At 27.7% G+C, this 12,452-nt stretch overlaps 2 protein-coding genes across 4 annotated transcripts in view; one reads left to right on the plus strand and one right to left on the minus strand.

Annotated features, from left to right (window-relative positions):
* Nucleotides 1-4,416, plus strand: LOC113555214 (trypsin-3-like). 2 transcript variants are annotated; one of them, XM_026959598.1, is made up of 8 exons: nt 1-64; nt 176-265; nt 493-605; nt 966-1,099; nt 1,168-1,331; nt 1,401-1,535; nt 1,710-1,949; nt 3,973-4,416. In XM_026959598.1, exons 1-8 carry the CDS (start codon nt 17-19, stop codon nt 4,249-4,251), a joined length of 1,203 nt encoding a protein of 400 aa, XP_026815399.1. In that variant the 5' UTR covers nt 1-16; the 3' UTR covers nt 4,252-4,416. The 2 variants fall into 2 exon arrangements, with proteins under 2 accessions (XP_026815399.1, XP_026815400.1); XM_026959599.1 differs by having other exon boundaries at nt 1,824-1,949.
* A 4,821-nt stretch (nt 4,417-9,237) lies between these two features.
* Nucleotides 9,238-12,452, minus strand: part of LOC113554936 — a 248,619-nt gene continuing 245,404 nt past the window's right edge. For both annotated transcript variants that reach the window (XM_026959038.1, XM_026959036.1), the window contains 12 exons: nt 12,084-12,409; nt 11,887-12,026; nt 11,658-11,825; nt 11,345-11,589; nt 11,048-11,284; nt 10,796-10,957; nt 10,561-10,709; nt 10,366-10,493; nt 10,106-10,288; nt 9,936-10,040; nt 9,634-9,858; nt 9,238-9,569 (listed from right to left, as the gene is read on the minus strand). In XM_026959038.1, coding sequence (XP_026814839.1) covers nt 9,417-9,569; nt 9,634-9,858; nt 9,936-10,040; nt 10,106-10,288; nt 10,366-10,493; nt 10,561-10,709; nt 10,796-10,957; nt 11,048-11,284; nt 11,345-11,589; nt 11,658-11,825; nt 11,887-12,026; nt 12,084-12,409 — 2,221 coding nt within the window. In that variant the 3' untranslated portion in view covers nt 9,238-9,416. The remainder of the gene's footprint in view (nt 9,570-9,633; nt 9,859-9,935; nt 10,041-10,105; nt 10,289-10,365; nt 10,494-10,560; nt 10,710-10,795; nt 10,958-11,047; nt 11,285-11,344; nt 11,590-11,657; nt 11,826-11,886; nt 12,027-12,083; nt 12,410-12,452) is intronic.

The raw sequence follows: 12,452 nt of genomic DNA on the forward strand, positions 1-12,452 counted from the left end.
GGTTGACGGGACAAGCATGTTTAAATTTCGTTTGTGTTGGATCATATTATTTACACAATTCGAGGTAAGCGTAGTCATATGATTATAATTTACTATGTTCTCGTTTATCTCGTGATAGTTTTAATTATTTAGGAGTCCCTTATTGTAATGAGATTTGTGTGTTTATAAACTCCAGGATATGCGACTATTCAAAGACTTTAACGATTATTCTCGCGCCGTTGCGCTGCAGTATTTGGCCGACGGTTCTCAATTACCATTATTGTCTGTAAGTATACCACGACAAAGTACAATGGGTTGATACCGTGCAATGATATATGTCGTATGTGTTCTTAGTTTTTATTATATGTCTTAATACTATAATAATAATAATAATAATATCGAATGCCGATTCGATGATTTATCAATTTTAGATAATAATTTACCTACTTATAGTACTTACACTGTAAAACTCGACTGGCTAAATAGGAGATTTCTTATGTATTGTTTCTGCAGGATAAAATAGTGAATTCGGTTAACAATCAGAGACGACGCCACAGGAAAAGCAGCTATTCGGATTGGTCGGATTGGAGTTCGTGTTCGGATAGTTGTATCACGGTCAGACAAAGGTTAGTACGATAGCGTTCACGATTAGGTTATAGATATATCATTCCTGTCTTTTGTGCTCATAGCATATGGGTCGTAAATAAGAATTTTTGAATACCATTTTCCTAACACGAAACATCAACTATTTTCAACGAATACCAAAAATAAAAATAAAAACTACTAATTTTCATAAAAAATAATTTTAAATAAAAATCTATTAGGTATGCAAAATATTGTGAATGTGGAGAAAACATATATAATAATAATAATATTCAAAAGTCTGGAGGTGGGAGGGGGTGATGATGCCACTAGTGGTATCCGTGCCCTGGTGCCTTGCTTGTAACAAGCTGTATTTAAATAATTTGCATACGGTGCGTGTTTAGACATTGTCTAAGGTCGAAAATTTGTGGATCGAACGTCGTTACCGAATCATCGTATTGTTTTGTGACTGGTTCGAGATGCCTGGGGCTCTTGACGAATTACTACGAGCAGCTCAACTCAAGTTTCTCTAACAAAGGTTGTAAATTATTTTTATAGAAGTGATGTGTTTATTATTTGATGAAAATTTTGCATTGTTATTCTTAGTTGATGAGCATGGCGTGTCCATGAATTTTACATGTGGTGTTAATGTTGCTTCCGCTACTATTCCCAGTTACAAGTCTCCTAAGTTTTTAATTAAAATAATGGGAGGTCAAGAATCTGGGAAATTTCATTGGCCTTGGCAAGTTGCGGTGTTAAATGGATTTCTGGTATTATGATAGTAAAGCAAATAATATCGTTCACATCCTCCATTACATTAAGCGTTTTCACTTTTTTAGGAAGTAATCTGTGGCGGTACCCTCATAGCTCCTGGTTGGGTGCTCACAGCTGCACATTGTTCTAGGCAAAAATTATTTGTGATGTTAAAGGAGTATGATTTATCCGTACACGAAGGTGATGAAATCAGATTAAGGGTATGGACCAGTGTTGTGTATATTTTATATTTTATAATGTATAATATACATGATATTATATACAACACACTGCCTGTCATTACACATTTTATTATAATAAATATCATTTAGGATTTTTGAATATTTGCTGTGCGTGAACTTAAGTAATAATAGCTATTTTCATAACAATTATAGGTTGAGCGCATTATAATACACCCCAAATACAATCCAAATACAATTGATAATGATATGGCTTTGTTAAAATTACGTAATTCGAATTCAGTAATAGATGGTGGATTAAACTTGCAGCCAGCATGTCTTCCGACCTCTGATATTCAACGGTGGAAACGGAAGCCTAAAATGTGCGTAGTTATTGGATGGGGAAAAGTTAAATCGCAAGATTCTTATGGATCTAAAATACTTCGAGAAGCTAGGGTATGTAGTTGAGTATTGATTCTAAGTAGATAAAAAAGTTAGCTACGAGTTAATACAATATTAATGATTATCGTATCAAATAATTAAGCAAATAACATTTATTTTCGTACTTATATAAAGGTTTAGCTGAGTTATAAAATATTTGTATCTATCAATAACTGACAATATTAGCATCAAAAATATGTTAGATATATCTGTTGAACAAAAATGCAGTTTTAACAATTGTTAATCGGCTAAAATATTTCATAACTTTCACCAATAGAATTTATAAAAAAAGGTAGAGAACTCAGATAATTGTTTATCAATCTAACTGCTAATTTTTGTAATATTAAATCGTCTATCGTAAGACAATTCTTAGCTATTTTTGTGTATTAAAATTGATAAAAGTATACATATACGTCATCGGCAAACAGTACATATTCATGGTTGGTGATACTTTAAATTAAAGGGCCAACATTTTATTTTAGGTATGAATTGTATAAATAAAATTAATAACTGATCAGTGATTAGTAAGTTTTAAAAGATAATGAATAGTAATTATATTTTTTGGTAGTTTTGTTTATGATAAACTATTTTGAGCAGTTGAACAGTTTGCTATATATCAGGTTGAGTGGGTCATTATTACGGTTATATTCAATTTGAATTACACGATACATCATAGTATACGAAAAACGATTCTGAGCGGAAACGGTCTGTCAGCCTATTATGATATCACTAAGTATTATATTTATTGATACGTTTTGTTTTTTATATAGCTATTAATAGCATTTATTTTACTTTTAGTATTATGGTTTGATTTTATAATTTCTTCTTGGATATTGTAGCGTATTTCATTATTATAATAATTAATATTTATAAGATATTATAAAAATATAAACATTTGTAGAACTCGAAATTTAATTTTATTTTTTCATAAATATCTTAAAACAGAAAATATAAATTCATAATATAAATAGATATTATCTTAAAAAATGTGACTTATAATGTCTATAAAATAATTGCCTTTATATACTTATAAGATTTTATAGTTTCAGTATCATGAAATACTTATACAAGATCTGTTTGAGGTTTTCAAGAATTTTGATCCAAAGAATAATTTTTTATTAATAATTATAAAAAAAAAAAACTAAAAAAAATTGAAAATTGTTCATGCCTTTAAATAGCTCAAAAAGAGATAAATATTTGAAAATGTTATCTTATAGAATTTTTTTATGTATAGATTAAAAAATGTATAAGAACTTTTATTACATTTTGAGATCATTGATAGAAAAACAAACTTTTATGTAAATTTCTAACTATAAAATAATTTACTAGTTTCGGGGATTTTTATAAAATTTGTTAAAATTTTATCTTTAAGACCTTAAATGTTTATAAATTTGTACGACTATAGAGTATTGATATTTTTTAATTGAGAAATCAATAACTTATAAAGAGCTTTGTGTTAAATTTATAAGCATTTTTATTTTTACTCAGAAAATCATTTTAAATTGACATTTCTAAAAAAAGAAACTTAAAAAAGTCGAAGTATTATAAATATTTTATCGTAAATTATGGAATATAATAATATAAAAATTTTGTGAAAATTTCAAGTATTCATTTTTGAGTTACGCCAAAAATACCTAACCAAAAATACAAATTAAAATTTTCCGAAAATTAAATTTACGTGAAAATTGTTGTTTAACCTTTTTAGGGATTTTCCCAATTATGCAATCTTAAGCACGATTCTTACTTTTAGGGATTTTTACTTTTGAACCCCATCCCGCCTCAAGAGATTATCAACTAAATACAATATTTTACCAGAAACCATCCCCTGTTTTTAAAAATCTAAGTATTTTTACTGCCCCAAAAGTTAATTAGATTTAACTATTTTGATTTCATTGAATTATATGTTTAGATTCATATACTCAAAAAATAAAAAAATAAAATAAAACATTAGCCAAGTGCTTAAATGCTGTGCTTTACTCGTGGTGCATAACATATAAATATATAATATTGACATGTATGTTTTTATTGTTATCCGTAGGTTCCGATCGTTGGTCAGCGGACGTGTCGAGCCGCGTATTGGCGTTATCAGATAACCGACAATATGTTCTGCGCGGGGTACAGAGACGGTCGGTCTGACACGTGTTCGGGTGACTCGGGCGGGCCACTATTGTGCAACATCCGTGGCCGGTGGACTGTGGTGGGTGTTACAAGTTTCGGATATGGCTGTGGCCGGCATAGCAAGTACGGGATATACGCCAATGTGGCTAATCACGTGCGGTGGATCACGTCCGTGATAAAAACGTCCGGTTATCAGTGACCCGACGATGACACCCGAAGGGAGTGCTCGAAGCAACATTTTATGATGGTTACCTACCTGATCTTGTTCATTTATATTTTTATTGTTCTACTATTGTAGCTATATTGTTCACTAAGAAAATAATATTTATACATGATAATTTAGTATAAATTGTATGGACAACGATTTAACGAGATACAATTGAAATATAATTTTAATTATGAAATTGTCATATTATTTTTGAAACTGAATTCAAACATTATTCCAACTATTTGAGAATTTTTCAGACATGGGAATCATCATATTGTGATTTACATTGTTTGAAGATAGTTAAGTATTAGTTAAAAATTGTACTGTTCTACTTCAGTTTTTAGAAGGATTATAATATAGGCAAATACACTTACACTAACACTATAGTAATAAGGAGGATCCATTTAATATAAGACACTCATTATATCAGAAAACACGTTTTTGAAAATATTTCTTTCATATAATTTTCAGTTGTCACAAAACAACATTATTAAAAAAAATATATTTTCTCACTAATATTTTATCTTTATAAACGATAAAATGAGTAAAAATAGTAAATAAATATATATTTTTTAAGAAAAATTTTGTTTTTAATAACTAAATTACTTTCTAAAACGTTGATAGTTTTTGAAATAATAATAATATCTTATATTAAATATATCACCCAATATATCATGAAATATGTAGTTGTAGCATTAACAATTTTATTATTTCAAAAACCTTTGTTAAAAGATGATGTATAATTATTTAGAATATAGAAATTATTGGACATACAATTACCCAGATAATTAGTATTTCACTCTATTTGATTTGGACACCAAGAAATCACCTTGGTTAAATAATCCAATATTAATATAATGATAATTAATGGATTATTATGACTCATGTGTATATTATAGTGTAGGTATGGTATTAGTTTAGTAAAAATGTTCCCTTATCTATAAATTCAGATGTAAAATTTTAATTGTTTGGCGAAAACATTTATATGGTAGCCTTTATCAATAAAACGAATAATAATTTTTAATGAGATATAAATTAATATAAAATAGTTGATAAAAAAGAATTTAGAAGCTGCAAATATTAATAAAATATTGCAATTAAATTTATATTAATTACTTTATATAATTTATATAAAGTAATTGTATAAAATTATAATTTTGTTTTTATTTCACATTTATTAAGTTTAAGAACTATTTTGACGTATTTTATTTTTATATTGTAGATGTTAAAATTCATAGACATTATACCTACACTTACTTTATATACTACAATAATTAATAATTTTACACATGGAAATTAATTTTACGCTTTTCCATTGGATATTTTGGAGTTGCTTTTTAGTCTTTATTTTTTTCTTAGATTTATGTAATATAATTAGATCATTTTTATAAGTCAGAAAGTTTGGAAAAGTATTACGTTTTTATAATTTGTTGTTTATCAAAATTATATAGTTACGATTATTATTTAAGTATAATTGTTTAAAATTCAAATTTTGATAAAATTAAATATTCAAAAGTATAGCAACGATTTGCATATTATTTATGATTTTTGTTATAATTTAATACATATTATTTGACGAATTTTAAAATATTCCATTTTACTTATATTAATATTTTCATATTTTCTTTACACATTTTTAGACTAATTTTGAGCTTTTTTATATACCACGACCCTATCCACATTTTTTCAAGGTACATCGTTATAGATGTAATCTTATAATAATTATTATATGCTTAATGTTTTTTTTGTTAAAATTAGTAAACCATAGTCCATATTACGTATACATATAAAACATGTAGTATTGATAATAGTAATATAAATAAATTATGAAATATCTTTAAAAATAGAGGCTCGTTTGCGCTCAGAATCGTTTTCGTATGTAATGAACAAATATGGTTTGTTATTGAATTTAAATTTAACATATCTGTTACAGTGGTTCAATGACGAGATATACATGAAACATATTATACAGCTGAGCTCAGTGTTTTTATAGTATTTATGTTCTTTACCATTCTGCTTACATGAGTTAAATAAAAAATATCACATTATTGGTTTTAATTTTTAATTTTTATGAATTCTGTTAGGTAATAAATAGTTTTTTATAATGCATATTGTATACTGAGAATTTTGCTACTTGATATGGACGTATGTGTTTAAAATAGTGTATTATTTTGTAAATGGTGTTTGGTTCAGTGATCTTATGCGATTATATAGAACATAATGAGAAAATAAATGGAACATCAACTTAAGAATTACCTACTTTTATCATGTATTATAATATTTATTTATGTATTGTGCATATATATAATAATAAATCAGAATGTTCAAGATTAAAAATACTATAATATAACTCAAAATTTGCTCTATGATATATAATAAAATAATTCAAAATGTGCAAGGAAATATTTTTTGATGCATTGATTAATGTGCTCCAAGTAAACATAATATAATACGGGGCTACAGAATTTAAATGATCAAAACGATTTGGAGTTGTATTAAAAATATTTTTCAACTTTATTGACGGTTTTATATTGCTCTGTAATTTCTTCTGACACTGTATGGATACTATGTGATAACTAACCTAACTTGGATCATTTACGTGCAGATAAAAAAGTTAACAAACGACAATCAGTCGGTATTTGAAAAAAAAATACCATTATAATTTTGTCTGAAGATGACCACATAAAAATACACGTAAATAATTTAGCCACGTGGCAATCGTGGTATATGTACATTTACAATAGTAAAACAACCGCACAACAAAATTTTCGAGGATTACAGTAGGATCACTGGACAAATATGCAAAATATCAGTAATATGAAAAAATATTAGCATTCTTCGTTTCCCTACTCCTTCAAGTATAACATTTATTTGTAGTTTACCCTGCTGTTATTTCAAGTTTTAGAAAAAAATATGCAAATGAAACGTCTCGAGCTCTGCTCATGTTATCAAATAATTTAATTCAGAAGTTTCCATCATTATTTGTCTTATATAATAATTGTATTGGTGTTAAGTTTATGAAGTTTATTTCCATGTAATTGTTAGTTTTTGTTTTTAATATAAATACAAACTACTTCCGTTAAAATATTGTATAGAACGTTTTATTTATTTTCACGTCCGTCAAAACAAAAAAAAACATACATACATTTTACAATAATATAATAATAACCGTAATATGCTCCAACAATAGGCAAGCATCACACATTTTTGGTGAACATTTTGTTTATATGAAATTCATCACGCGAAGGGTTGACATTAAAAACATTATCATAACAATGTAACTATTCTAAAAATATAAATTATACGTATATACTATATATATATTATACATTTTATAATATACATATATTATAATTTGTTACACAATGTAAAAGTTTACAAACACCGAAAACAACACCAACATTATTACATTATCTATTTCGAGTAATTTTTTTCATTCTGTCTTGGCGTTGTTATTTATTAATTATTTTTTATACAGTATAATATTTTATGTCCCTGAATTCTGATACAATCACAGTAAAAAACAAGTGTGCGACAACAATGCGCTTGATTAAAATTTTTAAAACTTAACACCATATTCAATTTAAAAATGAAAAAAATAAAACTAAAATATGTCTTCTAATCGAATGTCTAAATATTAATTATTATTAAATAATAATAATAATAATGATAACATAAGCACTTATTTATAAAATAAAATAGATTAAAAAAACAAACTAAGGAAATTATTAAATTTAATTGCTGAATAATTGGATATATTTTTTTTCGAAACTCGTAATTTTGATCGTTTTATGGAAGCAATAATTATTTAATTATTTTTATTATTTATATACTTAATATTTTTAATAGAAATCATATGTTTAATCAGGTACGTAGCACAATTTATTATTTTCACAAACTTTATTTGATTTTAATTCAAATTATGATTATTTTAATTTTTAATGTTCTGCATAGAGACAACTTAGAGAATAATGTTATATTGCTTTAAAAATGAATAATAATAACTCTGGATTAAGTATGCTACCTATTGTTTTAGGGTTATTGACTTATAATGTGTCAAATGTATCAGGGTATGATTTAATGTTAAATGTGGTGTGAGACGACAACGTATAGAAACTGGTGATCATTTTATTTCATTTGTTGACATTAAGATCTGTTATTAAAGTGAGAAAGTTACCATAATGATATAATATATTTATTGAGAGTGCTTATTAAGAAAGTTTATCTTTTACGAAAAAAAAAACTGAATTTGGCATTAAGCCATAATTATAGTACATTTTTTTCATATAGAATGATTTCAAGATTTTAACACATACAAAAGGCGTTAAGTGCTATTATGTTAAATCGAATTTTCGGCCAGTAGACATTTTTTTATATAATCAGTTGTGAACACGCTATTGTGGAAATTAATTCGGCACACAAGTCTAAAGGCTTATGAGATTAATAAAACGTCGTATTATAACCGATGAGATTTTAGAGTACTGTAAAAATATGCATATTATATTGTCGTAACTGATAGTTTGGCCAGTAAAACGTCGACTGACTTAAATCTAAATGTTATAATGCTGATCAATGGTTTCAATATATTAGTTATTAATTCACCTGATCTATATTTCGAGTATAATAAGTTAGAAGTTAAATTAAAACTGTCTGAAAAGCACACACTGAATCATTGGGTATACGTATTATAGTTACCATAGACAAATTATTTACACATATATATGAACGTTAACACTTCACACTCTAATTATATGTTTATATGGTTTAGATTATTTTTATTATTATAATTGTTATATTATGTAATATTATCATATTGTTTTACAAAAATCATACAACATAGATACCATGCAATTTAAAATATACACATAAGTTATAAACTCGAAAATAAACAGTTGAAAACTTGATTGTTTCTTAAATTTTTATTATTAATAATTTAAATTTATAATATAATTAATTAGTAATTTATATATGCATTTATTTATTATTATTAATAGCAATTATTATTATGTGAAAGATAAAAATCTCTCTGCGATATGATAACAAAACATCATGTTTGAATAATAAATCTTAAACTAATCACAAAACATACATTTCTTTGTAAAAACTAAATTTTAATACTATTATTAGTGGTCTTCTTTTCAAAATGATTTTTTATTTTATAGATAAGGCTCGACGTGGTCCCAATCAGACCTATGTCTGCTGAGCCTCTCGAATACAGTCTTTTCGATTTTGTACTCGCCGGTACCAGCTTGCTTGCACAGGGTGCTCAGAATGTCTTGATTATCGACAGTTCGCGTAGGTAACACGATCTAAAAAAATTATTTTAGTGAAATTTCAGTTACTATTTCTACACACTATTAATATTTTATTTACGTTTATGAGATCGTTGGGTGCAATTTTAACCAGATTAATATCTTTTTTCAGCCTTGTCATGATATGATGAAATTCTTCTTTGGCGTTGGTTTTTGTCTGGCTCTTATTGGTTGCCCATTTTATCATTGCCTGGAACTTTCGAATTTCGGACACTTCGAGTGGCCTACACATTATCTGCTGTACCAGTGACTCGGAAAGCGTAAGGAAATCACAGTGATTCAAAACCTAGACATATACATAAAGATAATAACAAATTGTATAGATACATACATAATACTATAGATATGTAAAAATTAAAATACCCTTAATGCGTTTTGTTCGATATAAGTAAATATTAAATTAACTAATTCCACTGCTGAATTATATCTCCATACGTAATTTTCCAAACTGTTTAACATTAGGCATATCTGAAATCAATTTATAGTTATAACGGATAAAGAAAAAGGTTTAATTGAGAAAAGTATATACTTACCACATCTACTCTTAAATGCTGTTTTGTATGATGGAAACACGCCTGTAATAGTTCTGGCAAGTCATAGTGTTCAGCTGCGCATATTAGCCCCGGGACATTTGCACAAGTGATTTTACATGAGCTCGTATGTAAGTAATCCAGTAATATTCGAAATGTGTCAGGATCAAATTCAATGATTGAAAACTTAAGGGCAAATACAGTTATTTATTTTATAAGTGAATAATTACTAGGTGGGTGAACATTTATTATAATTGTGTTACCTCGATTTGATTGAGTTTTGCTCGATCAATCTTGTCCCCTCCGTTATTTGGACAAACACTTACTTTAGGCACAGATAACTGAGCTAACCTTTCTTTTTCCTTTTCTTTGTCCTTTTCTTTTTCTTTATCTGAAAATTTAATAGTTGTTAAAATTATTTCAGTATTACAAATTTTTATCCGTTCAAGTCTACTTACGGCTGAAATCTTGAGAAGAAGCCCATTTCTTTTTATCATCAGCTGATAGATTTTGTTGTTTTCTTATTGACTTACTCCACCCAGCAGTAATCGTTCCTATTCTGGAAATAGCTCTCCGCATCATCGGAGAGCTAGGAACACTTTTGGCCCTTTAATTTTTTTATTATTATTTTAAAATTATTATAAACGAATTTTTTTATTAGAAAATGTTACTCAATTTCAAGAATATACATACCTTGGTGTTTCTATATCTGGAACTTGTAAAAAGTTACTACTTTTTGTTTTTTGGTGTTGTTGGGAGGGTAAACTAGGAAGACCTCGGGCTAATAGTTCAGCTACCGGCATTTGAGGAGATCCAAAACCGGTGGAAATGCCGTATAACATTTCTTGGAATACTCTGTTAAACATAAAATAATATTAAGATACAATTTTAATATTTGTATTGTTTTAAATTACATAAAAATTATCTTATTGGCATGATACTTACCGACTTCTTACACCCAAAATTGCTCGAACACCGATAAATTTCGTTTTTTGCTTACTTTGACCTACTAAAAATACTACATCAAATAAATGACCGTTTATAGAGACATTTGATTCGGAGTTTATAAAGAATTTAGTAAAATCTTTAGCAAGAGTATCGTAGTCTTCAAATCGATCTCTAACCGAATCGAGTAATGGACTGGATGGCCTCATATGCCCTATCGGTCTCCATGAACCTCTCCTATAAAGTTTTATAGCAATGTTATATGCATTACAATAATGTATGAAAACTTTTACTTACCTATATGGCTTAGGTATTTGACCAGTTTCACAATGATTTTGTAAGTTGGCAACAATATCTTCGAGCATTTGGCTACGAGTACGTTCTTGCATTCGAGCAAATTTTGGCGCCGAATAACTAGCTCGTTCGCCATTTACGATCTTTGTTAAAATCCATTCTCGAAACATATCCTTTTCTTCGAAAACCGATTGTTCCCAAAGATAAGGTTTATAAGCCCCAACTTCATCTCTAGTTACAACAGATACCTTGAAAAAATATTATTTAATGATTTTATTCAATTCAATAACGGTTAATAATTAAATCATTTATTTACTTCGTATTTAGTTCTTTCTGTTTTTCTTCGAATTCTTGGACTTACTCTGACCAATATAAAAGTATGAAGAAAATGTGATTTTATACATGCTGGTGAAAATCGGGTATCATCAGCTTCAAGGAATACAACGCACACAATATCATTACCAATATGTCTTTTTCTTTGCAGCTGTAAATGATATAAAAATTTTATAATTTTACAATTAATTTAAAGTTATCTTGAACTTTACTTTTTGTGCATCGTGTGCTTCATAAGGTAACATAGTTGAAACGTGAAACATTATTTCAATATTTCTCCAATTTGTATAAACAGAATGTGTTCCAGTCAAATCATGTACCGTATCTAATCCTCCACGATACTTATCAAACCCTATGAAATGTATAACAAATAAAGAAAACGATAATAATTATTTTTTTGTTATCATACCACAAAGTCTTTTGGTCTCTCCTAAAAGTCCAAGAAATTCTTCAAATGCTAAGCTATTTTCATTGTTATCCAATATATCTTCTTCAGTGGTTTGGCCTTCTTTGACGTATATTACTCCAACTTTGAGTTCAGATTTCATGAACACTTGATCTAGTTTTAGAAGTTCGTCGGCCGTATCAGGTAATTGTCCTAGCACTAAAGGTGGATTTAAGTTGATCTCTTTACCTAGAGACCTGACCACTTCCTCACGATTATATCGATCAGCAAATACACAAGACGCTGGTATTAAGCCATGAACTGTGTAGCTGATAGCTCTGACCAATATCCTAGGTACCGAAAAAACAATATTAAACACATATATTTTATTCC

This window comes from Rhopalosiphum maidis, chromosome 2 (assembly GCF_003676215.2).
Source record: "Rhopalosiphum maidis isolate BTI-1 chromosome 2, ASM367621v3, whole genome shotgun sequence".
Taxonomy (NCBI): Eukaryota; Metazoa; Arthropoda; class Insecta; order Hemiptera; family Aphididae; genus Rhopalosiphum; species Rhopalosiphum maidis.